The sequence below is a fragment of the Alosa alosa genome, chromosome 14, assembly GCF_017589495.1.
Source record: "Alosa alosa isolate M-15738 ecotype Scorff River chromosome 14, AALO_Geno_1.1, whole genome shotgun sequence".
NCBI lineage: Eukaryota > Metazoa > Chordata > Actinopteri > Clupeiformes > Clupeidae > Alosa > Alosa alosa.
This window is the reverse complement of record NC_063202.1, coordinates 4,667,706-4,694,763: the sequence shown is the minus strand read 5'-3', so window position 1 is coordinate 4,694,763 and position 27,058 is coordinate 4,667,706. Positions and strand designations below refer to the sequence as shown.

Genomic DNA, 27,058 nt, shown 5'->3' with positions numbered 1-27,058 from the left:
TTCTGTTGCTGTGCATTCCATTCCAAAATTTCTGTGCACAGAAATAAAGCCCATTCCTTCTCAACTGGCCACAAGTCTGATTATTTTCGTACTTCGAAATTAGCTTGCAGTTGATCCAGAGCACCCATAACCTTTCTGAAACTCGGAATTAGGTGTCCTCATTGCATATCAATAGTTCTAACCACACATGCTATGAAGAGTCTCTCAAGCAGGACCAAATTTAATACAGGAGGTGAAAAAACAGAAGCCTCTTCAAAGTCTCACGACTAGCTGATAATGATTCAACAGCACATAAGCTTAACCCAGGCAGAATATAATTAACCTAGGCAAATATGATGGGTTCATTTAAAGTGGGACACCAAAGAAATGGGAGTTGATCCCAATATGTGACTGAATAATGGCTTGCAGTCAGGCAGCCAACAGAAAATATCTAATAATATCCTACAGCACAAACTAGGCTACATCGGTACATTACAGTTGGAAGCTCAGTGGTACCACCTGAACACTAAAGAAAACACATTTCAGCCTATTCACAGCTGACAGCATTATCAGCCTTTTTATTATGGTAATGGTATCAAATATTTATCATATTCTATCATGGTAATGTCATTAATTCAGATAGGCATAAAGGCCAGCTTTCACTTTATGCATGTCTTCTGTAATTAGGCTTTAACTTTACTGATTGCCACCATTTTGTTGAGCGACATCAGTGCAGCGTTGAGCTGTTCAATGCCATAATTTCAAGATAAATACCAACTGTCCTAGTCTCTCAGTAAGGTTTTACAGGAAAGGGCTGATGATTTTAAAACAGTAGTTCCATTTCACGGCATATCTAAATGTGCCAGACACTGTGCATGACCTTCCACTTTAAACTTTTGGAAGAAAAAAAAAAAAAAAAAAAAAACTGCCCCACCACTTCCTGCAACATCACATTCTGACATCAACATCAGGCTCACTATGTGCACCATTGGTCCATTGAATGTGGATGGTGGGGATCTGTTTCCCCATTTTCTTAGAAACTATGCTGTCTATGTAAACAATAATTTCACTGTATTTGCACTTCAAGGAAGTAATAATGTCAAAACATGGTAATGAGTCATTGCAGCAAAACAAGTGAAACTGCAATGCGCAGGATGGCACAGTGAGCAGGAAAGTGTTGCTTGAGAAGATTATACCAGCCAGAGAAGCCAATCAAATAGCCCAGTAAAGGCTGTGCCAGATTTATTTACTCAAACTACCACACTGCCGTAACCAAGTGCCATTTGCAGCCCACCTGATATATGGAGAGGCGAACATGATTACGGTCTGTTTATTTCCACCAGAAAAATGGATACACAGAGACGCGACAAAAAACAACAACACTCACTCACACTACTGGCCTTATCTACCCAAGGGGAATTCAAGCGGAATGCACCTTATTTCATTATACCATTTCAGAGAGCAATTCCAGTTAGCTAAGTTTTGTTTTTTTAACATTCAAAACATTCATTTGATACCATCATTCTCAGTGGCTGTGTTTTATTTAATCCAAATCCTTATCAAGGTCTCTTTTTCCACACTTGCTATTAGGTACGTAAGGGTGTTCACACTGACAATTACGGAAGTAAGCAGTGTGCTAAGGACCCTGCCAGTGTAGCTTATTCATAGTCAAAAAGTGTGAAACACTGGACATTGAGCACCCTGAATGGCTGCCATCTTAGCTATGTAGGAGAAGGGGATCACAAATCTCTTTTTCAGTAGAGGTTAAATGACATTGCATTGACACTGTGATTGTCATTTCCTTAGAATGCACAACAGTATTAATTTTAAGATAACGCTATCCCACTGAAATTCATGCACTATGCAAATAAGTACATAGTGGAGTAGACAATGAACTACATTGATAGATAGGGCTACACTTACTACCCACGTTCACTCAAGTAGAACTCATTTGGCTACGATGTCAGATACAGAAAGCGTCAAATATTAGCAATCCAGTAGGGCTGGGACAACGCGCCGACGTGTTTCCCATACGTTGACTAATCTGTGGTGGGGCGCCATGACATCAAAATCGTCCATCACACATTGATGTCTATGTTGTACTATTTAAATTAAAGATAAGATAAAATCCTTTCATTGAGCTGCACTTTTTACGCACGCAGCCTTTCCCTGCCCCGCCCGCTCGCTCTCTCTCTCGTAACGAGCCCGCTGCCCCTCCTCTGCATGTGCATTTAACACAAAATATTCACGATTGTTAAGGGATTGTTGTTGCCACATAGAAGCATTGCATAGAACACTGCTGGCTAAATGGCTATTAAATCAACTTAGCATCATGACCATGCTGTGCAAATTTGTTCAAAACTGCTGCAGTCAAGTTAACTCTGCTAAGGTCTTATCACAATATAGTACATTGAGGAGACAAAACTTAGTTAAGTTATGCAATCAAGCAGTATCTCAAAGCTAACGTTAGAATACTGTTTGGATGTTGAGTTTAGCATGCTTACTTACAGCTGCTTGTCAATTTCATTACTCAGGGCTCATTTTATTGACTCTGACACTGAATGTTTGCAAAATCCCGATGTAAATGGAAAAGTGTTTTCCAGTGCTTGTCCCAAGGAGAAGTACAAAGCGTTATTTGAACTAACTACGTTATGAATTGCATCCACACATCAGCAGCCTTTTAACTGCGTTAGTGTTACAATTGGAAGGGTTCCCTCACGAACGTCTTAAAGTGACAGGCACTCCAGCCCTACAATCCAGTCAAATTCAACATGTTATACACATGTCATACAAATGGTGTCATTCACATTGCCATTAAATTGCTGAGAAGATCCAGTAATATTGACTTGAGCTAGCCTATACAGGCTATATATTTCGCTCAGTTAAGATATGGCTCAAACAATGACACAATGAAACAATGACACTCTACTGCAGTGTTCACTCTGTTACTTAAGCTATAAGCCCCGAGAGGCCGTAGATTACACTGATTTTAGAATAGCTAAGGGGTATTGTTAGGCAAGACAAGCTAGCGGAGACCATTAGCGCTCCTTAGCTGTTCTAAAATCAGTGTAACCTACAAATTCAAGTGGCTTACTGCTTTTCTAAAACAGTTACTACATATATCTGGCAAGATTTAAAAAAAATAAAAGGCACAGGCAACAACAAATGTAACGATCTATAAATAAATAAATCATTCTTCCGCCAAGAAATATATTTCCTCTATCTGAATGGTTGCCAAAAAACGTTGAGACGCAGCTACTTTAACTTTTGTATCAAGTTATGGTAGTGCAGTAATATAGAACGAAATGCAGTCAAGGTGTAGGTTTGTGCTGGATTTTACAATGGCATCAAACGTGATTCAGCCAATCATAATCAAGGACCGGAACTATCCGTTTTAGAGATTCCGATTAGACCATTTTCTACCTCTGCTGGCCTAAATAGTTAATGTATGATGAGGCAAATTAATCATCAACGGGCGTCCATTTGATTACAATTTTAGCATCTTGGACATATTTCGATTTCTTCAAAATGACAACAGTGTAAAGTTTATGGTAGGCCTAGCACGTAGTCCACAGTAACCACTGCTACAAATACATGGAAATACATGTTCTTTTTCCACATTAAATGGTTGAGTTCGCTATCAAAACAAGAGATGCATTGCCTTTACAATGCGATTTTTCTTTAAATCATTTTGGCTACAGTTCTGAAAGCTTGGGACTGTAGCCAAATCAAGCAAGGACACACACACACACACACACACACACACACACACAGAGACAAATAATGTAAGTTTCCATAAATAGCAGACATTCGAGGAGGAAGAAGCCATGTTGTCGGCCCCTCCCTACTGCAAGGGTTTTTGTTCTGGTAATCACACCACATGCCTCAAGGATGCAACAACTCTGCAGCCACTGCTCCATTAATGGAAACACTCTTTCAGCAACGCTCCCTTCTCCTCCTCCCCTCTACCCTTTCTGCCATTCCACCAGCTCAATGCAGCTGTGGGAGCCGTGACAAAACTATTCAGTGTGTAGGAGGTTAAAGACTTCATCCATTCATACTGCTGTCTTGCCTCCCTCTTTCCTCCTTCATTTAGCTACCCCCAGTCAGTCCTTTCCTTCTCCTACCCGTGAAGTGCCCTCTTCTCCTCCTACAGTGAGGCAGTCTTCCCCACATAGCTTAGCCAGAATAGACTCATGGTTTATTATTAGAAGACTGCCTGACTCCACATTCATCCTGCCCACGTTTAGAGAGAGGGAGAGGCACTGCAAAAGAGAGGGATAGAGTGGAGGAGAGAGAAAGAGAAAGACTGCACCAACTTAAGGCATTCACAAATCTTGGCCCCCCATTTTGCTCATCAATCCATATTATGTTTGTTTATTCCCCCTCCGTTTTGCCCTCTAGCTTTCTTTCTACTCACGCATCGAGAGGCGAAACGAGGCACGTTGGAAATTTGCTGGCTGACAATGGAAGACAGCTGCTCTCACTGCTCAAGTCTTTCATGAGCCGAATTAGCAGCGCAGGCTCGCCACTCTCTCCCTTCCCCCATGTTCCCTGACTGCTGCATGCTGAGCCAGACAAACACTCTCTCGCCCCTCACTCTCCCTCTCTCGCTCGCTTGCTCTCCCTCCCTCCTTCCTTCCTTTTCCCTCTCTCGCTCTCACACAAACACAGGCAAGGAGCTAAGAGACAGCAAAGGGAGGGGAGAAACCAGGCATGAAAGGGCTTTGTTTCCCTGCTCTGCAATCACTTTAACATGCCGAGCCAAGATGTTCTGCGACCTTGTACATTTTTTTCCCCTCCTACCAGTTATTTCTATGCTTGTGAGACATTGGAGTTTGAACCATACACCACTTGCTATGATTATCTGTGTAAAAAAACATTGGTATAGAACATTTTCTGCCTTAGAAACAATACGAGCACACGTTTTTTTTTTAGCTAGTATTGTCAGAACAATGTGAATTTCCTTGGTTTTCAGAGCGGAGTTTTTGGTTCACTTCAGGGGCTAATAAACAAGTAAGGCATAAAACCACCAACACATACGATACAGACACATGGTGGAAAGGCTAATTCCACAACCCCACCCTCTTCAAGAGAAACAGTAGACTAGTAATACAGAAACTGAAAAGGCATTTCTTTGAAAACAAGACACTGCTATTCATTCTGAAGCCTCTGTAAATGTTATTTCCAAAGGGAATTACTGAGATCCAGAAGCCTTACTCTCATTTGAGTTCTCTATTCATAGGCAAAACGATCAAACCACTTTATCTGATCTATATTAGGCTACTGAACTTGAGAACTCCTGGTATTTCCCCACACTCTGAAGAGGAAAAATAACTTGAAAGCTCTCAGTTCTCGACAGAGAGGAAAAATCTCACAAATCAAGAGACAGCATGCAGCAGGTAAATGGGACAGATGATACCCCCCAGGCCAGATGAGGATAGGAAACTGATATTAAAATCATATTATACAATATTTTAGTCAGTCGATCACAGGCCCAGGGCCAAACGTTCCAGGAACACGGGGACTTGGAAGTCTCACAGCATGCCCCATTCAATGGCCTCAGTCAGGCAGTCTGGAACTGCTCCTCCCCAACCAGCCGCACTCTGCCATGTGAGTGGGGGATGGGGAATCTGTTTTAGAGATCTAAGCCGTAATCTGCATCCCTGTAGCCATTCCCTGAATAGGGCTGCCGGGGACGGAGTCAGTGTTCTCTCATTCCCTTTATGCACAGCAACAATGTGGTGACACTGAACACCCTGAGACACACAGAATAGGCAGGAGCTACGGGGCCCTTTGACATTATCAAGGCGGCCGTACAAAAACTGGTTATGGGTGATGAATCTTCACAGAATTCCCCTCTGCTTAAGAGGGTGCAGCAGTGAGACCATTTGATGAGCTAACCCATGAGTTCTTAACACAGCTGCATCAGTCCTTTCTAAAAACAGGTCCATGGCAGTTTATTTTTCCCAGGGACTGATTTGTTTAAAATTCATATTACTTCTGACTGTTTTTATAATACCACCATACTACCAATATCCTTTCATTTCTGTCTTTTTAGTTATGATTTATAACATAACGCATTATATTTATATAAAATAAATATGCATTTGAAAAAAAAAATATTCTGAGCTGGACTTGGAATGATTTGCATATGTGCAATGTTTAACCTTGTTTAACCTCGTTGGCACTTGACGTGACAAATCAATAACCCAAATCTGTCAAGGAAAATACGGTCTAATTTTTGACTGTCATTGTGAAGTCAAATATTTGCTTTGTAACCCTGATCTTTTGCATATAGACAGAAAAAACAATGATTCCTATTTGAGTTTGGGCTAATGTTAACATCTTAATCCAATTGGCATAGATGAATGCCTTTTCCAGAAAAACTCAAACCAAAATCTCTCCATACATGGTGGTATGAAATAGCTCAAAATGGTCAATTCTTTTCATTAAACACTTTACCCACTCAAGGTAACCAAATTAGAGAGTAAGAGAGTGCCTAATGTTCTTAGGGATTCCTCTTTTGAGGCATAGAGCAGCAGAAGCACAAAGAGAACACATTTCTCAGTGCACCAGGGGTGAAAACACCCCAAAGACCTTGTCACAATGATAACCAAATCAATAAACTGGCAAGCCTATTGTGTGGGTTGAGAGGGGAGAAACATGAAGGAGCTTGTAGAAAGGCTGATCAAATTATCAACTATGAAACTGAAGAGGGAAAAAATGAAGTGTGATTTCTACATATTGAAAACAAACATTTTCTCCCTCTTTTATTCACAAAATTCCACTGCCCATCATCTGCTCTCTGTTCAAATTGGCTTTTCCCACCTTGTTTTGAGACGGGGGGGCATACTAGCGTACTAAACAATTAATGCAATTTTTTAACTGGAGAACATGCAGCTCTGTGAGAAGCGAACTCTTCAGACAGACGGAGACTACCCAATAGACAACACAGCTCAGCCTTGAGACTAACAAAGCCACGCTCTGCCTTGATGTCTTCCTCATATGCTCAACCAACAAGAGCTGAACAAGTACACAGACACAAAGCAGACCAAGAGCTCAGGCTCTCAAGTTGCACGCTGGTGCTTTGAAAACAGAAACTCTTTGAAAAAGGCAGTACAGTACCTGGTTGAACAAGGCTGAACAAAACCAGAACTGGCAGTCAATTCCCATGAGTAAAGGGTATTGACCCAGCCTTCATGAATAAGGCATCCAGGATTATTCACAAACATGGTATGCGTCACGTAATGGTTGCCTGTGAAACATTTGCCTGTCCACAGAGGCACTATGGTATCTGGTAAATAAGAGGCCACATAAAACAAAACTTGGACAAAAAAAAAAAAACACATTACAAACCAATTTAATCTCATGCTCCAATTTAGGAAGCACAAGCCTACACTTTATGACACTGTACAGAGTACAATTAGGCTGGTAGTGCAACTCAGGGCCATGGCAACATGTCTGAGTGGTATGGCTTCCTCGCAGGATTTAGTAACTTAACATTCCAGCAAAGATATTTGAGGCTTAGGAGCGAGGAAGAAATGCAAAGCTCTGCTGGCCTCCACCATGTGTGTGGTCACATACAAAAGCTATGCAGTGAACCCCATACCATGCTGCTATTCAGCTTTGAGCAGCACCGTCTGCCTCTTAGCCCCGTCATAGATACTCTCCTTAACACTTGGAAAAAAAAGACTGTTAATGGGGTTAGTCTACCTGCCAGACAAATCACAGGCGAGAAAACAACTACGCCTCTCTCGTGAGGAAAGGCAACACATTCCACATCCTTTCACCACTAAGACAGGGTCTATTTGCAGTTACTCAGAAAAGCAAAACTACTCATATCTGTTGCCATCAGTTGTTCAAATAAAATTGTAGGGTAGCAGACCAATTTTATGATTTTTTTCCTTCCATTTCTGCTTTGCATAATTCACTGAAAACCATCATTATGAAGGTATGGATTTTATTAAAATTTTGAATTATGATCGCTAATAAAAAGGAGTAAGGAAAAAAAAATACAAATCCCAAGATTAAAAACTAATCCATTTTGGGACAGAAAAGTTGATCAGTATACAAAAAAGCTCAATGGATGCAGTAATCTAAAACAAATGAGTGAATGTCCTAGTGAATGTCCGTCCATGAACTACACAAGTGTTTTATAAGGAGAAAGAATTATTTTGCTTCATTGGTCGTTTAAAATCAAATACAAAACCAGGTGGCGTAATGCGCACTTACAAATGAGAACATTCTGGATTAGTCCAGGTAAAATTCCCACATTTGGCTGGAAGTTCTGAACTCTTTGTTGGGATTTCCTTCCCCCCTCTGAGCTATCCAGGGACACATAAAAAGATTTCCGTCCCATGGAGCTATGGGTTGAGGCAATCTAACAACCGCTTTCCAGCCCAACCCCCCAGTCTACCGTGACAGTAGGGAAAGCAGTTAGGGCAAGCCAAGACCCTTCCCCCACTACAAAGCTATGTTGGGACTACTACAGAAACACTGTGACTGTCAAAACAGCTTTCATTCCCGACTCCTTTAAATCAATCATTTTAGCAGGACAAAACGATGGGCTGTAGCACAACTCTGAAAAGAATATGGCTGTTTCTAGTTTGAAATTGCCAAAGGTAATACACAGAGCAAACATCCCCATATTGGTCACAAAGTCTAGTCTAATCAAATACCTCCCTTCAGTACTCACAATCCACCAAACAAATGCTAAAAGCAGAGAAGAAAAAAACATCTTACCTTTTCATTTTTCACCTTTTTCAGAGCTCGGCAGTCACTACTGTCCATTTCCTCAGGCTCAGTTTTAATAGCCAGTGGGGGTACAATCCCTACAGGCTCCAAGGTGCTATTCCCATGTTCTTCAGCCTCTGTTGAGTCTGCTGTAGTCTGGGTATTCTCAAAGGAGGCATTACGGGTACCTCCAAGTGCTTGAGCTTGAGGTGCCACTTCCCTCTCAATGGCAACCACCGCCACAGGTCCTCCCAGGACCTCCTTCTCCTTCTTGCTTTTCCCACTCGACCCATCCTTATCCTTCTTGGTGTTGGGTACATTTCGAGAGGCTTTTGCGCCTTTCTCGACACCCTTGCTGGGCGTAGAATTTCCAGTGCCTCCTGCACTCGCTGTGGTGCCAGTAGCCTCTGCTTGAGGTCGGCTCTGGGACTCTTTCTTGGCTCCATCACCAGTGGGAGCCTTGCTATTGTCTTTAGAGTTTTTGCTGCGTTTTGATTTTGATTTACTTTCCTTTCCCTGAGGGGCAGGCACTGGGCTCACGAATTTGATGTTGTCTGGCAAAGCTGCAACGGCACTAGGGGGCGCCGCCATGCCGCCGCCCTCCTTGGTGCCAGACATCTCAAGTTTGTCCTTCTCTAGGTCCGCGTCGAGGTCAATAATCAGATTTCCCACGCCGATATCCCACTCATCACCGCTGTCGTAAGTGTCCACCGCATTCGAGTCCACACCTTTCCCGCCTGCAGTGCCACCACTTAGGGACATTTTAGTGCCACCAGCCCAGGAAAGTCACACTGAGGTCTGAGTACTCAGACCACTGGATATGGGAAAGGGGTTTCAGTCGCCTCAAGGTCCTGATATCAATTTCCCAGCTACCCACATCTTGCCCTAAGGGATGTGAGAGAGGAAGAAAATAAGTTACGATGTGTACTTTAACAATCTAAAACATCCTTTGAGAGAACACAGACCAAAAACAAACAAATATTCCAATGGGCTACATCAGTATGTTTCGGAATAGTGCCCAAAATCTACAAATAACTTAAATATTAGATCAGAATGACATAGAACCATTATGAAAAGTGAAGTGGTTTAATGGAGTTAAAATCCTTCAGTTCAACAATCTTAAAAATTTTTTAACTTAAAACCATTGTGTCAGATAGGACTACATGGTAGTGGTTTGAAACTTCCACTACAGTCAGTTTTTGGAATTGGTTACTGCTTGTTAAAATAAGTGTGTAGCAGATCTCCATAGCCTGACCCGAACTATAGTTGTGCAAGACAGCAACATTTCAATGTAAAACAAAATAATCCTCAAAACATGGTATATTTGTGATTACTTTCTACTTGAGCGTACATACTACATACATATTTACCATAACATTTATCAAGATCCCAAAAACAATGTTCCCATAATCTTAGCACACTGTGTCTCAAATGAAGTAATGTTCCTTGATTACTTTTTCAAACTATACAATGAAATTTGAAGTAAAGTGAAATTTGAATGAAGTTTATGTACCGCAAAAATGAATCAACACTCTGGCTGCAAACACCAAACTAGGTCAGAAAAAGATTTTCAATTTGCGGCAGGCCACTTATAAGGTAGACTACATTTTCACCACAAGCAAACACATCAAGTAACCAGACATACACATAGCAGGCAGACACCAGTTGTTGACTTGTTGGCAATGGCATGCCACAGAGTTATGACAATACTGCTTAATTACGCTAGTCCCTTCACTGCAAAGGCTACAGTAGGCTACACCACACAATATCAGCCAATTCAACCCTGTTCTAAAGGCACCTAAGGGCCTATGTTGATATTTGATTCACTTCAATAAAGCAACATAGCATACATGTGTGAGCATTACGAGTCAGCATGAAACACACAAGCAATGACATCACTAAGTAACAAACAATTAAAATCATTGGCCATTAATTTAGTTATCAACTTCAGTAGGCTATGTTGATTATTAATTTAATGTCTAACGGAGATTGCTTTGCATTCCATTCCACATCACAGTAATAGGCTACATTGCCCTTGTTTCATGTCACTTACATGAATGATTCCTATTGCTTATAAACAGGAGCCTTTCTTTTTTCATTTAATCAGAAAGATTATGGATTTGACTGGATTAACAATTTGTCTCTTTCTTCCAATTTCTTACATGCTGTCCTAGGCATTCAAAAAATGCTTGTTTGCCTGGTTCATAGAAATGACTCAAGTTATATCATACTGGTGTCCAGGTAGCCTAATATCACAATGCACACCAAACCAGGAAGAGATTCGATTCATGTCAAAGAGCTTCAGATAAAAGAGGCATCTTGCTGTGGTAAGCAAATTGTGGTCGGCACTTGTTCAGGTCACTGCTAATCTGCACTCCCAGTTTCTACTTGTTAAAGTCAATCATGCTGTGGAGAAGGTTAAAAAGATAGGCTGCAACATTTTTGTCAGAGGTTCTGTGGATGCACTGAGCTGGAGTGCCAAAGCTTTCCTCCAGGAAAAGGATGTTATAATTCATATCCCTAAAAAGCTCAGACCTACAAGCTGCCTGTGACGCCTCATGCAACAGTGAAATGTGATCGTAAGGTTAGTTATGACCTGATTCAGTCTCCTAATAGGATTTGGATGAATTTGGATGTTAATTAAGCATTCCCAGCATGACCCCCACCGGACTAGTGGTTTCTTTATCAATGCATTTTAGTCACATTTTTTTATACTGTATCTCCAACATCAACTCGCACACTTCGCCAATGTAACATAAAAAAAGGTTTCTTATATGAGAAATAAAATCATTTATAGATTACATCCTTCAAATACATAGGACTCAATGTAAATGCAAAAAACCCTTTTACTGCTAGTCAAGGTAAGGCAAAATAGCCGCAAGCAGACCAAGTTAAAGACACTTACTGCTGGCATTTGTCAGCATCTTTTACCATTTACCACACTCTAAATGCGATATGAAATGTGATGCTATGTGGTGTTTCTAGTCATAATCAATAATATATTTTGCTAGCAGTAATGACTTGGCTTTTTTCAAAATAAAAAAGCCTAGTTTATTCTGTAAACTCTTTCAATGGTTTTGTATTGCAGATGGTCTGAAATAAGATGCTAACCAACCAATAACAACACATCTCTTACTATTATTAGAACTAGAACTAAAACATCTCAGAATACTGTGATCCATATTGTGTAGAGCCCAGTGAACACCAAACACAAGTATGGGCACACCAATCAAAGCTATGATGCTGACTGACTGCCGACTGTTGCAAATGACACTGCTGTTGGTTGTGGAAGAAACTAGGTACAGGAGAAACAAGGGGAAACAGCATTATTAGATCCAGTCATCACACTAACTACCGGACTTGCCTTGCCTTGTCTGGGGAATAACTAATGATTGGCTGCACTCCGCTTCTTGGCAACAGGTAGGCTAGCCAAACAGTCAATGAGAGCAACCCTTTTACAGATGCCGTCCAGCAAGCAAGCCAACAAAGGTCTGTCAGTGTCATTGGTGCTGCGCACACCACACCAATTTAGGCCACAAATGCAATGACCGGCCAACATTTTCAAATGTCCTACTGTCAGCTTGGTGTGGGCTTAAGGTCTTTGATCACACAAATGTCAGTGCAGCTTCAATGTGAAAGCCGATGAGTTCTATACTGGGGAAAAGTTCGCCAGAAACATGTCGTTTTTAAATCGCTTATTGCTGCCCAAACGCCAGAATTTGCTTGAAACATAGCTGTTAGCATCGGGCATTGATTGTGGAGGAGTAGAGACTAGTTCATAGGAAAGCACATAATGAACTATATTTGGCTCTCACAGACAAAACTCTGCCAAGCGCTTCAGATCTTTAAGAGATCCTCTAACAAGGTTATGCTTTTACCACCCAATTGCCATTAAACGGTCCTACTCGACACACAACATGAAGTTCACAGGGATATACATGAATTTCTGCAGGAACTTTAAAAAGAGTCTTGACCAACTTATGGAGTAATTTCCCTCTGTCTGTGTGGTTCAGCACAGTTCTCTTTTCTTATTTGGGTCATTCTGTGTCCAATCAGATAAAGTTGTTGCTGCACAGACTCAGATTTTCTTCAAACCTTGTCTTTAAATGGGTCCCAAAACCAAGGCCTTTAAAATATTCTGTTGAAATGCCATGCTTTCATATTTTTTGCAGCTGTTGATATTTATTTAGTTTTACAGCTTAAAAACACATTATCTGGGAAGCAATGTTTGGGCATGAACAGTTTGAAATAGTATTATTTATAGCCAGCCAAACTTTGTAGGGAAGAAGACAAACAGGCTCTCAGTATGACTGAACCACTAAAAGGTTGTATGGCATGCTCATTGATTTGGAAAAAAGGGTGAACAGGGTGACATTGAGGGTATTGTAACTTTGTTTATTTTTGTGTCCATCTGGTATCAATCATTACTTTTTCTTTAAATACATTATTTTAGTCATGTTGCCCCAATATTGAGGTTCTCTACATGCAACTAGCATGAATATCTCCAGGATAAAACCATGGAAGGTTGTGATTTTCAGTCTTTTTCAAAGAACTAAAATGGTATATGGGGTAGCTCCTAAGCATACGCAAATGTATGTGGAAGTAGCTCAATGCATGGGCAGTTTGTAGCGTGAGTGAACCCAGATGAACCTGTTGGCAAATTTGAATTTGCTCTGCAGGTCCATCTGGAAAGGATCCCATTGATGCCCGTTCTGTTTTAAAACTTCCACAGGCATGCCAAATCGCTAGCCTGACGAGCCAGACCCACATTAAAATGTAGGGTCTGGGCACTCACTGTTGGCAGTACTCAGTCCGAGGGGCGGGATAATCGGTTGTCTTTCAAATTCCCTCTGCACTTAATGGGACAGACAGCTAGTCCCATGCATTTCCCAATTAGCGCAGCTAGTTGGCTAGTTCAAACTTTCGCCAACTTAATAAAAGCTTAACTCGTGTCACACTGTTCGCCAACAGCAACATTATCTTATTTGTTTTCAAGTAGCAGGGAATTCAAGCCAAACCGTTGCAACTATGCCATCAATCATTATGTTAAGCCCACCTAACGACTCTATACACGATTTGATTAGCCTGATAGAAGTTCAATTTTTCGAGCTCACAAGCCAACGGAGAGTTGCTAGACTAGCCCTGGCAGCAAATGTAATTTGCTGCCGCTAGGGTGCATCTAGATTTCTAGGCTACCAAATCGCTTCAGAAGTGGAGCAAGCAGATCCCATTGTAAACAAAGGTTTTAAATGCAATTGTTTATTCAATTCCAAAGAAAGTACACATTGCTGAGTTTTTGGTGATTTGAAAACGGATGTCAGTGTACAGTGTAAGTAATAAATCTGCCTGTCTGTCTTATTTTTATATCTCTCGAACCGTTCGTCCGATTGATTTCAAACTTGACAGGTGTCTTGCTACAGACACGAGTAAGTGCAGTGCCAAGTTTGACGTTGTTTGGATAAGTAATGCAAGAGAGATCATTAAATATATCGGTAAAAGAAGCACACATTGGCTTTCTCCACTCTACTGTAGCCACTCCCCCGCTCACACAGCACAGTGCTGGACCAGAGACAGAGAGGGTAAGCAGAGTTTGGCAGCACTGAATCAGGGCATAACACAGGTCAAAATGAAAGATGTTTGGATGATTATCATGTCTGACATCAACAATAAAGACTCCCTGTATGCAGTTTGCTTGCATAAAATGATTTCGCGGATTTTGCAAAAACGGCAAAGAAACACGTGTACGCAGTGGCTGTTCAAAAAGATGTAAAAATTATGTGCAATAAACTGACACTTCAAATAGCCCAGGCTACTTTGGACTTGAAACTTTAAATAAACAATTATTCCGACTGCAAGGTCCCAAATTGAAACGAGCGATAGGCTAATGGTCCCGAATTTAAGGAAGTTTCAGAATGCCACACAGCTAGAGAACGAGTGGCTGAGACAGCGACATACCACTTATGCTACCAAAGACTGTTTTTGAATCACATCATTGCAAATCTCATATGAAGCATCTTTCTACAAAATGGTTTGTCTTCTATCATTAAGTTATTCAATTGGCTAAACATATAGCCTTAAATCAAAGCTTTAGGCTTACGTCATTTCGATCAGCTACAGACGAGTGGCAGACAGAGCGTGATGTCACTTATATCATACTCCTATTATGATAGGCTACCAGAGATTGCGTCACATCGTTGCAAATTTCATACGGTTATGCATCATTCCACAAAATGGTTTGTCCTCCTTTATCAGCATATCACATGCTGGCATGCCTAAATACTGCTTACTGTACAATAATTATAGGCTAATACATTATAATATAATATTCATTATTCATTTTTGAATGCTTAGCTGGAATGATGTTTTTCCTATCCTATTTTTAAAGCAGGCATACCTGCGGGCATGTAATTGGGCTAAGGGTTTTCTACAAGTATGGCAAGTTTGAACGGGCACTAGTATTTATAATTAAAAACGGCAATCCAGACATTTTTCATCTGTGGTCCCCCAATAGTGGAACAATCTGCCAAGCTCCATTAGAGCAGGGGCGTCCTAGCCTGACGAGCCAGACCCACATTAAAATGTAGGGTCTGGGCACTCACCGTTCGCAGTGCTCAGTCCGAGGGGCAGGATAATTGGTTGTCTTTCCCACCAGCGGAGCTAGTTGGCTAGTTCAAACTTTTGCCAACTTAACAAAAGCTTAACTCGTGTAACACTGTTCGCCAACAGCAACATCCATCTTATTTGTTTTCAAGTAGCAGGGAATTCAAGGCAAAATAGAAGTTCAATTTTTCGAGCTCACAAGCCAACGGAGAGTTGCTAGACTAGCCCTGGCAGCAAATGTAATTTGAGGAGCAAATGTAATTTGCTGCCGCTAGGGTGCGCCTAGATTTCTAGGCTAGGGGCGTCCCTCTCTTTCTTCAAAAAAAACTCTTGAAGACACTCTTCCAAGAATACCTCCTCTCCTAATGCTTCTCACGACCTCACACACCCAATACGCACTTACCACACTCTTCCCAGTCTTCCCTCCTCCTGTCTTCCCGATCTCCTATCTCTATGTAAGCACTTCTATCCTCTAGCACTAGTATTGACAGATACAGCGATAACTCCTAGCTATATTAAAAAAGCGTCAGCCAAATGTAATGTAATGTAATATTCTCTGTACTGTAGTTAAATGTTTTTTTTTTTTTACTTTTAACGCTGTAGTTTAAATCTTAAAATGCTTAAATGTTAATAGCTTAAATTGTATTCTATTGCTGTAGTGTAGCTCTGTAGCTTAAATCAAAAAATGCTTAAATGTTAATAGCCTAAATGTTATTCCATTGCTGTAAGTTGCTTTGCACAAATGCATCGGGCAAATGAATGTAAATGTAATGTATTTAAACATGGTACAACATTGGCATAATTTGACATTGTACACTATATGATTAGCCTATTGAGCCATTCCCAGATAGATTTCAGTGGTCCTACAACCTACACATGCCATTTTAGTCCTATGAAAAACCAAAACATTTAATTACACCTTGTTTTCCCCTGTTTTGATACTTCAAACAATGGCATAACATTAAACATATATATTATTTTTTTTTTTTTTTAAATACAGTATTGCATTTGCAGACAAAACACTGATTGATGCCATTTGGGTCCAAAACAATGAGATTACAAGACCCTAAATATCAATCGTTTTGCACTTTGTTCCAAATCTAGGGCAATATAAAATCAATCGTTGTTCAGTTCAAAGCTGTAATGTCCCAGTCATGCGTTGAGCGTGTTCACCTACCATCCTACAATGTATGGGTAGGCTACGAATAATAGGCCTACTTTGTAAGATACAAGCCATTTGTCCAAACACTGCCTCCAAGAAAAGGCATTTTTGAGTGTGTAAAATGTATAAGAAAAAAAGTCAAGGATGAAAAATGTAACAAAAAAAAAAAAAAAAAAAACAATAAGAATTTAGCAAAAATATTATATGGGTCTTAAGTTTTCGGACCTAACCATTATATAGACAAACTTTGATGTAGGCTACAGAGAAAGAAATACATTAAAAATAGAATAATACAAAGTAAAAGATTATAAAGTTGAACTGATATCTAATGCATGCACATAGAGAGGGGAAGGTAGAAAAAAGCAAAGCTGTGTGAGGGCATTCGAGATGAGGAAGGTGACAAACACACACATATAAGAAATGGTATGCAACGCAATTTTTTAAATTGGACCGCATTTTAACTGTATTAATGATAAAGACGTTGGTAATAAGTACAGAAATTACAGTGTGCTGTTTTATACAACAGTTCAAACAGGTCAAACTACTTATTAATATCTAATTAGATGAGAAGTTTTCCACGAGTCATCATGAGTGGCAATATCTCAGGAGATCACCACTTGAACTGTTCACTAGGAATCACTTTGTATTTTGCATTAAGTTGTCCAACATGAAGGTTCCATTCATTCAAAGCCAGAGAGCAGCAGAGAAGTTGCATTTGACAGTTGAAGAGAAAACTGATCAATTTTGTGCTGTGGTTTGTGAAATCGCTCAGGACACTACAGTGATTGGTCAAATTTGCAGAAAAGGCGACTGGATAATTCCACGATTCCCAGGTAATTGGTTGAATTTGCGTTAATTGTTGCAATGGCAAAATCCTGGGGGGACTGGTAAATGGAGTAAGGTGAATGTTCAGATTGACACAACATCTAGAGCAGACACAGTTTGTGTTGGCGTTTTTGCAATATCCAAGCCAACTGTCACTAGTTCCTGTCGGAAACATTGCCTTCTTGTTTTTTTCGCCATAATGGCTTCTCCTGAATCTGACGCATCGGCTGATTTTTCTTCCTTGACCTGAGGAATTTTTTTTGCTGTAGGCTCTCGACATGAATCGGGTAGTTGACTAATCACTCCTGGACCCTCCTCCTCTCACACACATTAGCCTACAATGGCAACCAGACTCTGTTCCTTGTCAGTTTTCAGTATGAAATTTACAAAAACAACAAAAAAAACTTTGCAAGTGGTTCATTGCATTCTCTCATTACTTTACATTAAAAAAAATGTCAAATACCTAATTATTTTTGTTCAGACCTATGAAGTTTGCCTACAAAAAGGACGGTCATCTTTACCCATATAAGGAGATACTGGAGCTAACAGAAGGTAACTACCGTAAAACTCCAAATAATAGCCCGAGCTTTTATTTTCCCAAATCGCCAAACTGCACCGGCTAGTATAATAGACAGGCGTCCATTTGAGACAGGCCTTTAATTCCCTTTACACAAAACTTTTCTTCTGCAAAGATGGAAAATATTATCGAATTAATTATTTCAAACACATTGAATGTCTACCCATATGCCCCCATGTACCCATATGACTAGGCTATCTGATGACAATAACGGATCATCATTCATTTAGTGTTGAGATGTTGTTCATTGAGAGAGACAAGATCCAAATAGCGGTGATAGCCAGAACAGATGAAACACGTTTTAATCAAACGTAATTTACAAAGAGATCGTTTCACACTGAAAGCTCATATTTTGTCACTAGCAACCTAGCCTATATTGGTCCTGACCAAAACCATTCAGGAATTATTTATGCAAAAGTGGAACGTGCATAATGTTTCATTCTCCCTCCTTTTCGGCAAGAATGAAACAGCATGAGAGCATGAACCATATTGTTTCTCCCGTATTTTATTTGGCAAATTTGACAACAGTCAGCTTACATCTCAAATCATAGCCTACTTCTTTCTCTTTATCGCCATGACGGTACGCATTTAGAATAACGTTCACAATCTTTTTGTTTTGTTGCCAGCGTAAAACAAGCTTACCATCGGCCTATCTGCAAATTTTAAACAAAAGGGATGAATTGAACAATGACAAAGTCGGATATATAGGCATAGTTCATATTGAAAAAAAAGTTATACAATTTGGATCTCTAGCTTTTCCCCATCGCAGTCTTTTAATGCCATCTAATCATAACATTAGCGTGTGCAGTCTGCACCATACTGGCTTAAGCCCAATTCACACCAAAGATTCGTGACGAGATGAGCTGCAACATTCTATAAACCAGCAACTTGATGCAACCTTCTAAAACCTTGAAACTGTGATTAGACATGGTGAATGCTTTGCGACGGCTTTCGTCTCATTGCAAATCTTTGGTGTGAATTGGGCTTTGAACAGACGATCTGACGGGTTTAGAAGATTAAATACAACGCAAAACTAAAAAACAGACCAGGCCTCTATTTGAGACCAGCCTTTAACCCAAACCTGTAGCCACACCAGGGGTTTAAGAGAGACAGGCGTCTATTTGGGACTCGGCTATTATTTGAAGTTTTACGGTACAGTGCACTGCAAGTTAGCTTCCATGTAGCAAAAATCAAAGTCTGCCATCTTAACTTATCGAAGATCTTAAAAACAGGCATCATATCCTTGTTCAAGTATAAGTTCATTGCTGCATGACCACAGCCCCTTTACTCTCAGTCCCATCGGCCCCTCCCCACAGACCTGGTGGCCTTATAACAGAGCAACAGCTGTGATGAACCGTCATGTAGGTTCATCTGAGAGTGGACACCCTTACTGAAAGTTTGCTGCAACGCAACTGCAATTACTGCTTGCGGCGTGACTTCATAAATACTTTCATCAGGTATTTTTGCCAACTGTAGAGCTCCCCCTAGGGTCTCGATATATTTATATTTTACTCGTTTTAAATAGCCTACTTCTCATGGCTTGTTCCCCCTGTACACAATGAAAATGCTGTTGTTGTGGAGGTGAAGGATTAACAACAAGCAAAAACTCCAAAGAGCTATATCTACTGACAAGGCAATGTTTCACGGCACATAACAGAAGATGCCATTACAACACAGCTAACACTCCACCGGAAACAAAGCAGCCGCATTGAGAGCCTTTTATGCAAAGAGCCCATTGATAAATAAATGTAGCATATTTTCCACCAGACATTCTGTCCGGCTAACGTAAACTGTGGCTGACACCACAAGCTCCTTGGCAGATAAGCAAGTAATAAGTTTGGTTAAACAAACTGTGAGTGTGATCTCTGTGATACAGTAACCCATCATATTCTTTGTTTATGTTGTGTGCCCTAACTGACCCACAAACAGGCCAATCATTTATCAGCCTAATTGCTCAGTTGCACGCTCCAAATGTCATACACCAACAATAAGCAGTGTGGAACATGAGCAAGAAAACACTTTTACGAAGGTCACAAGGAAAGAATTGGTGGTATAAAAGATGAAATGTCAGTTGCCAATATGGCAGTGTTTATTTTATTAGTCTGACAAGATCAAAGCACAATTGTATGTACATTTTGCAGGACTGTAAAGGCCAACGCCCACTGGTGACATTTGACACATGTCAAGTGACACCAAAGTTTAGAACTCCATTACTTTTAACAGAGCAAAGCCCATTGGTGGCGTCTGACGCACATCAAAACCAAAAGAATTTTGGAAAAATGTTTCCATCTCTTGAGTATCAAATCCATAGATATGAATGTTGTCGCCAGTGGGCGTTGCCCTAAACAGTTTAGACTACAACAGAAACAAAACAAACTTGATTTATCTATGGCTCTATACAAAGTCAGTAGCACCATTCCAATTTACTTCAATGGAACAATATTTCCCCCAATATGGCAGAAGACCCTCAAATCTTTCAAAGACCGCTCGCAAATGGCACCCGGCGCTGCCATCTCTCTCCAGATGTTACAGTAGCCCGGTCACCTAAATTCAATTATAACCGTTAACAGCAAATCCCAATGTATTGCTATGGACAGGTAGGGGTCGACCAATTATCGGCCTGGCCGATATTTAGCATTTGTATAATAATCTGTATCGGTCATTTTTTCCACCGATAAGCCGATATTGAAATGGATAAATAATGAAACGCGCTACTTTCTCTGTAAAGCGTCTCTCACTCCCTGCATTTGCTACTCTGTGGTCAAGAGCATTGTCCCGCCCACTACACCGTCTGATTTGTTAGTTAGCACGAATGCAGCCAATCAGGATCGAAGACTGAACACAGAGAAAGTTTAGGATTCTCATTGAGGCAGACTGTAGACTGGGCTTCAGCTGTACGGAGCTATTTTTCGAAGGTAAGGAAGGTAGCTTACATTGCTGAAGTTGCAATGAATCACAATCATCTACACTGAAGTTACAAAAACACCACTTTGTAAGCTATTGTCTCTTTGATCCGGATCAATAAGTAAAGCACCCACTTCCTTCATTTAGCGAATTCCCGATTGATGCACGTTATGCGATATGCTGTTTAGGCTACTAGTTAGCCTACAAACCCGGTGCTGTGCGTCGGGAGTTCTCTGCCTCCGCCTTGTCCGTTAATTGTGAATAACGGGACACCTCGGCGGACATAGTACAGACAAGTCCTAAATTATGCAATAGCGAACGTCAAAAAGTCTAATTGCTTCTTTTTGAAACAGACTGTCAAAAAAGACTACATGCACCCAGGGCCAGCCGTAATTTAATCCGACCTGAACTAAATCGCGTCCTGAGCTGGCTATTAACGTGCCTTTTAGGCTCTCAAAAGTGTAGCTCATAGCATATGGACACAAATTGCATGCTTAAATAGCCTACAAACTATTTTAACTGTAACCTCTCCTGTGCACTCACACACATGATGGCAAAGCATCCTCTTTGTGACAGGTCCCTTAACAAGCACATAGCCCATTGTGTAGGCCTACTCTATGAAAATAATTGCCATCACTCAGCTCTTGGATTAACATGATACACAGGATATACACTTGCAAGTGATGCAAGTTGATAGACAATTGGGTATCAAAAGAAGAAAGAAAAGTGAATGAAATTTTTGCAGCATATCACCTTTACCATCTACCCCCCTTTTTGACAACTGACATATCGGTTTTACATATCGGTTATCGGCCTCCTGTTTTGGTAATAATTGATATCGGTATCGGCCCTGAAAAAAACATATCGGTCGATCCCTATGGACAGGTTCACTTGTTTGGAACCATACGGTGTATTTAGGTCCATGAACCTGGCGACACCAAATTTGACTTGACTATTGGTGCAACTTTCTTTCTATAAAGGCCAAAGACATTAGCCTGGCCACACCCACCAAGTCTGGCACACAACAATACACAAAAATGTCCCTTGAGCACAAAGGGTGACCTCCAATCAGTGCCAAAGGGGTTGACCCTATAGTTTCTAAATCAAAAGTGGTTGTGGTAAGCGTTAGTAGCAAAGCCTGCAAACATAAAAAATTGCAGTTGGAAGAATATATTTGTGTACAGCAAAGTTACATTGTTTCCTGACTGCCAATGAGGTTTATTATCAGTTTGTTAAGGTTACGTGAAGGAGAAATCCCTGATCAACCCCTGGGAATCCCTTATCAACGTTATTGCAAAATTAAGTTAACGCAGTCTTCACCCATTATGATGCTAGAGTTGGAAACATCTGGAAATCATTTGAAATGGCTTGCAACATTTGGCAACTAAAGGTGTGCAACGTTTAATTCACACCACTGCAACTCCTCTGCAATGGTTTCCACTCTCAGACTCAGATTTGATCAGTACAAGTGCTTCCCACTGTAGCATGCAACTTCTCGCCAGTCACAGCCTCCGCTAAATCTCAAGAAACCACCCACAGACAATCTACAATGTAGAAAATATATACTTCCAAAGCAACATCATTTCATTTGTTTACATTCAAACGTATCCTCCTGCTCTTTTAATATATAACCATAAGGGACAGCATGCAACTGTCACTTTATGGTGCACGATTTTATAAACAATAGTACTGGTATCATATTAAAATTAATGTTCATGGTATGCTAAAAGTAATAATTGATTGATTTTTCAACAGGATAAACCAGCCAGAGTGAGGTTGGTGACAAAAAGGAGATCCTGTCAATTGAAAAACAGCTTTTTACCAAGCAAAGGTTGAGAGGTTTAGTGAAATGCCTTATCTGCTTGCCCAGGTACAAATAGCCTATTGTGTTTGCACTTCAATGACACTCTCATTCCTTTTCCTTTATATCTGAATGGTTGTCTACTCAGCTCAGGTCAGTTGACCAATACTGTGCTTGCTGCAAAAGTTACCGTTGTTGCCAAACAAGATCACAGTGTTTATCTTTAAAGGCTTACCATATGTTTTGTTTTTGTATGTCGGTGGTGGTTGTAGAAAGCCATACTGAAACAAGTTCCAGTCATTCATTATCATCAACACTTTCACATTAAAATCGGATAGGATTCTAAATTACTATAAGAGGACTGTAAAGGCATGCATGTGCCAAATCTTTTGTGTCCAATCTGTCAACAAGCTGAATTTATATTTTTGACATCTGTCTAGTTCAATTTCAGTTCCACAAAACCTTTTAAAGATAAATCAAAGCAAGCAACAAGGATTTTCTTTTGAAGCAGGTATATATAAATATATAATTATATATAAGATATATAAATATATTTAGTGATCTGAGGTTCATTTGGTCTAAATAAAAAAACAGGATAAGTACAAAACCTTGGCACCCAAGCTATGCACCTGAGCCAGCTGATGCTGGTTGCCCAAAGGAAATCCATGTGGACTCAGAATGTTCTTTCCTGGTATAGGCATGGGATATTATCATAATACAAGACTACTGTCTACTGTTAAATAGAGTAGAAAAGAAAAGAGCAGCTGTTGATCAACAATCTAGGCCTGTTGAGTTGATCAGGATTTGAATCACTAACCACAAACTTAAGCTAAATATAACATGCATGTCCAAAGAGATTGCTGCTCTATGATTCTTATTAATGACATCCAGTATTTTACCCTGTTGACCTCATACATTTTTTTAAAATGTATCTTGATGAAAATGAGATGAATGGTGAAGGTTGTTGACATTACACGCATCCATCAACTCAGACGATAAGACTGCCGACAAGCTGTCTGAGCATGAGCAAAGACTGACAGTAGTGCTTCCTCTCCGTCATGTGCCTACTCAGTGAGGCTATTCATGAGGCTATTTATAAGTCAAATGTTTTTCAGCAGGCTAATAACATAACATTAAACATGTTCCACAGGCTGTAGTACATTGTTGATGAGCAGTTATGTGTAGAAAGGCACATGAATGACAGCAACTCAACATTATATTGACATAGCAACTCAACATTACCATATAATTCTACCGCTCATGAGCAACCACTCTGTGGTACTACCATTTTGTCAAGCACTTCTGAAAACCACACCTTTAACCTTACTTTTTTTCTCCAACCCTCAACAGCTTTGTTCTGCTGCTCAGACCGGCTGTAAATAAGTCCCATAAAGTGATCCGCCATTCTCTCGCTGTGAGCACGAGGACAGCTGAAGAGGCTGCCGTTTCACTGAGGGTTCGTGCCCCCTGACCCTCATCACAAGTAAATAATTAACACCAGCATCTGCAGCACAGAGTCCCCATCACAGTACTCAGGAACATGTGAGGGCCAAATGGAGGGCTGCTGCACTAAGGACATTTAAAGGAAAACAGGGAGATATGGACCAAGCTGCTGCTAATCAATACCAATTCACAAGGCTTGTCAGTCTAATCCCATGAAATGCAATACAGACTGGATATCACAGTATACCACTTGGAGGGAGAGTGGGTCAAATCATAGGGGGATTTGACAAATGTGTATACAGAGGAATGCACTGTGTTAATAGTCTACTGAGATTCGCTCGTATGTTGCTCACACCTTGATTCGAGCTTTCAGAAAAAAAACTTAAAGCCCTCAAAAATGTAGAATGTTCATGATATCCTATTTAGACAAGATGATGCCAATATGCTTGATTTTTTTTTAGATATCTATCTATCTATCTTCAAGACATCACCTCTGACTTTCATATCATTTAGACTAAAATGTATACAGGACTGCTTGAGGTGTCATTTAATTGACACACACTTTTACAAGCTCTGAGTGTCCTCCAGAAAAACAGGACAATTTAGAAGCTATTTTCATTAATCTGATTCCTTTCCAGGACCCTAGAGAGAATATGACCTCAATTTATTGAAGCCAGTGACCTAATCATTTGTCTTTACAACTATGACCTGCATTTCTCTGCCATTACCAGTCACACTGAATAATGACAGTGACCAGAAACACTGAGGTAAACCCCATCTCTCCATTTTGGAGTGGTTTCATATCAGAGGCCACCCCATGGGAGTGACAGCCATGACCTGCCATTTGATCACACTGAATGCTCTACACTCACAGATGGCCGGCTTTAGTGGCAGGGGCTGGAACCAGCAGCTGTCCTGTTTGCTTAAGTAAATAGTTGAGTGGGTCCAATTTATGCAACCACCACTTCAACAAAGGCAATTGGTAACTCAATCGGCAGTTGCCTTCTGCTCTACCCCTGGCCAGGAAACGCTATGTAAGCCCTTGGACAGCCCCCGTGAGGCACCTCGGCAGCAGGTTTTTCCACTGAAGCTAAAAGATGGATCAGATTTTCTCCTGACAACCCATCAGATGAACAGTGTGATAAAAAGCGGAATCATTCCGGGAAACAGGCACTGAGGAGCTCACCTCACCGTGTCCTCTCACTTTCTCTCCAACACGAAGTCAACTTTCTGAGAAATAGCTGGGTATTGAGTTGTGGTTTTTGCTAATGGTCTATGTATAACCCACCTTTAGAGCACAATTAGAGCAATCAGGATGGGAAATATGTAGGAAAATCAATGTTACTGTAAAATCTATGAGGAAACTGAATAGAAAATGGAAAAAGATGAACAAACAAGTAGTTTTTCCTCTGCCCGAGATCCCTGGGTGGCATGAGCCACATCACTCCTTCCTAATTGGATTGTGTACAAAAATAGAACGCATGAGGCACTTTAGGTGATGGGAATTTAAGATTGTGTGACGGGGCAAAAAGTCATGCAGCCATTCACAAGTCCTTTGGAGTGCAGAGCATTCTGCTAAAGTAAAAAAGCCATTTATACTTATCAATCCCTTTGTGACAAAACAGAGGAAATGAATAACAAGGGAGGTTAAAAATGTGCTCCGTAATCTTCCGGAGGGCAATGTCCGCACACAGCAGTCTATGGAACAAAACCTCTGTGCAGCAGAAATAAACTGCAAATTACAGTTTAATGTTTCCCTTTCTAATTAAATTACCTCTGGCTGTGTCTTGGCAAAATAAAATATCTTTCACCTTTAAATGAGCAAATGTCCAGTTCAAATGCAAATGAGTATTTGCATCAATGTGTATTCCTATTGTTCACATCAATGTGTATTCGTATTATAATAACATTGTCCAAGTAAAGCTTCCACTGTGGTGTATTTGTAGAAGAACAATCATAGGTAAGGCTCTCTTTATGTGTCTCAACAGGTTGCGACACACCAGAAAGTAATTACAGCACTGTATCTCACTCCAGGCGTTCACCTAGTACAACAGATCAGCAGTGTTGCACTTATCTACCCAATTTACTATTCATCCGCATGCAAAAGAGCATCATGCCCCCACGAGAATATCTGAAATGGGGGCCACATCTCATTGTGTTAGATAGCTAGCTAGCTAGCTGGCTAGGGTATGTTAAAACCATGCTATTATGAGCTGTATCTTATACCATTTTGAAATACATTGTCGTCAGATCAATAAATTGATGACTGATGCACATGCAGCGTTGTGAATAATAACCTCATATTTACAAAAATCCTGTTTACATTTCAAATGTACCTGAACTTTACACTGTTAAACCAGACCCCATGTAGTAATCAGAAATATTCTGCTAAACATTGCATTGATGTCACAGCAATGTTTATTGCCATAGATACCGACTGCAAAAGGTAAGGGAACACGTGAGAATTTGATGTTGTCCGAATCTCATAGACTTCATACAAATCATGTCCACACGTTACCAATTCACTTAGGGACGAATTCTCCCATGTGCGCAAGTAAAAAAGTCGCAAGTAAGTGAAAAAGTGGCAACTAAGTGCTTTTCTGCCTCTGCGTATTCTGCGCTTCTCCACCCAAGTATGTCCTTTACGCGCCATGAAGCCAGTTACGCACTTAGGGAGGAGCTACTCCAAAACCCGGGCGTTTCTGATACAACGCTTGCAGGCAGTCCCCCTTGCTAGGACCGTTCTTTCCCTGAGCAGGTAATCAAGCCTCATCATAAAGTAATACCACAAGACGTTTAAAATGTGTGCTCAGGGGCTATCCTACATTTATCAATGGAATTCAATCTGTTCTAGAATTGCACGGATTGCATACTTGTAAGCGATTTCACAACAAGCTAGACTCATGGGAAACTATGCCGTCTTGTGTCATACACTCTGACACTCACATTTCAAGTATCAGGGCGAGGGCCTGCTTTTCAACCTGTCAATATAGGAGTCAGTCATTTTTTATGTGGTTTGCAAAGAGATGTT

The 27,058-nt window shown here is 40.5% G+C and overlaps 1 protein-coding gene across 1 annotated transcript in view; it reads right to left on the bottom strand.

Moving 5' to 3' along the window:
- The window catches only part of LOC125307035 (zinc finger protein 609-like), a 75,271-nt gene that overhangs the window by 38,114 nt on the left and 10,099 nt on the right, over nt 1–27,058 (bottom strand). Inside the window, exon 2 of the mRNA XM_048262761.1 lies at nt 8,725–9,600. Coding sequence (XP_048118718.1) covers nt 8,725–9,477 — 753 coding nt within the window. The 5' untranslated portion in view covers nt 9,478–9,600. The remainder of the gene's footprint in view (nt 1–8,724; nt 9,601–27,058) is intronic.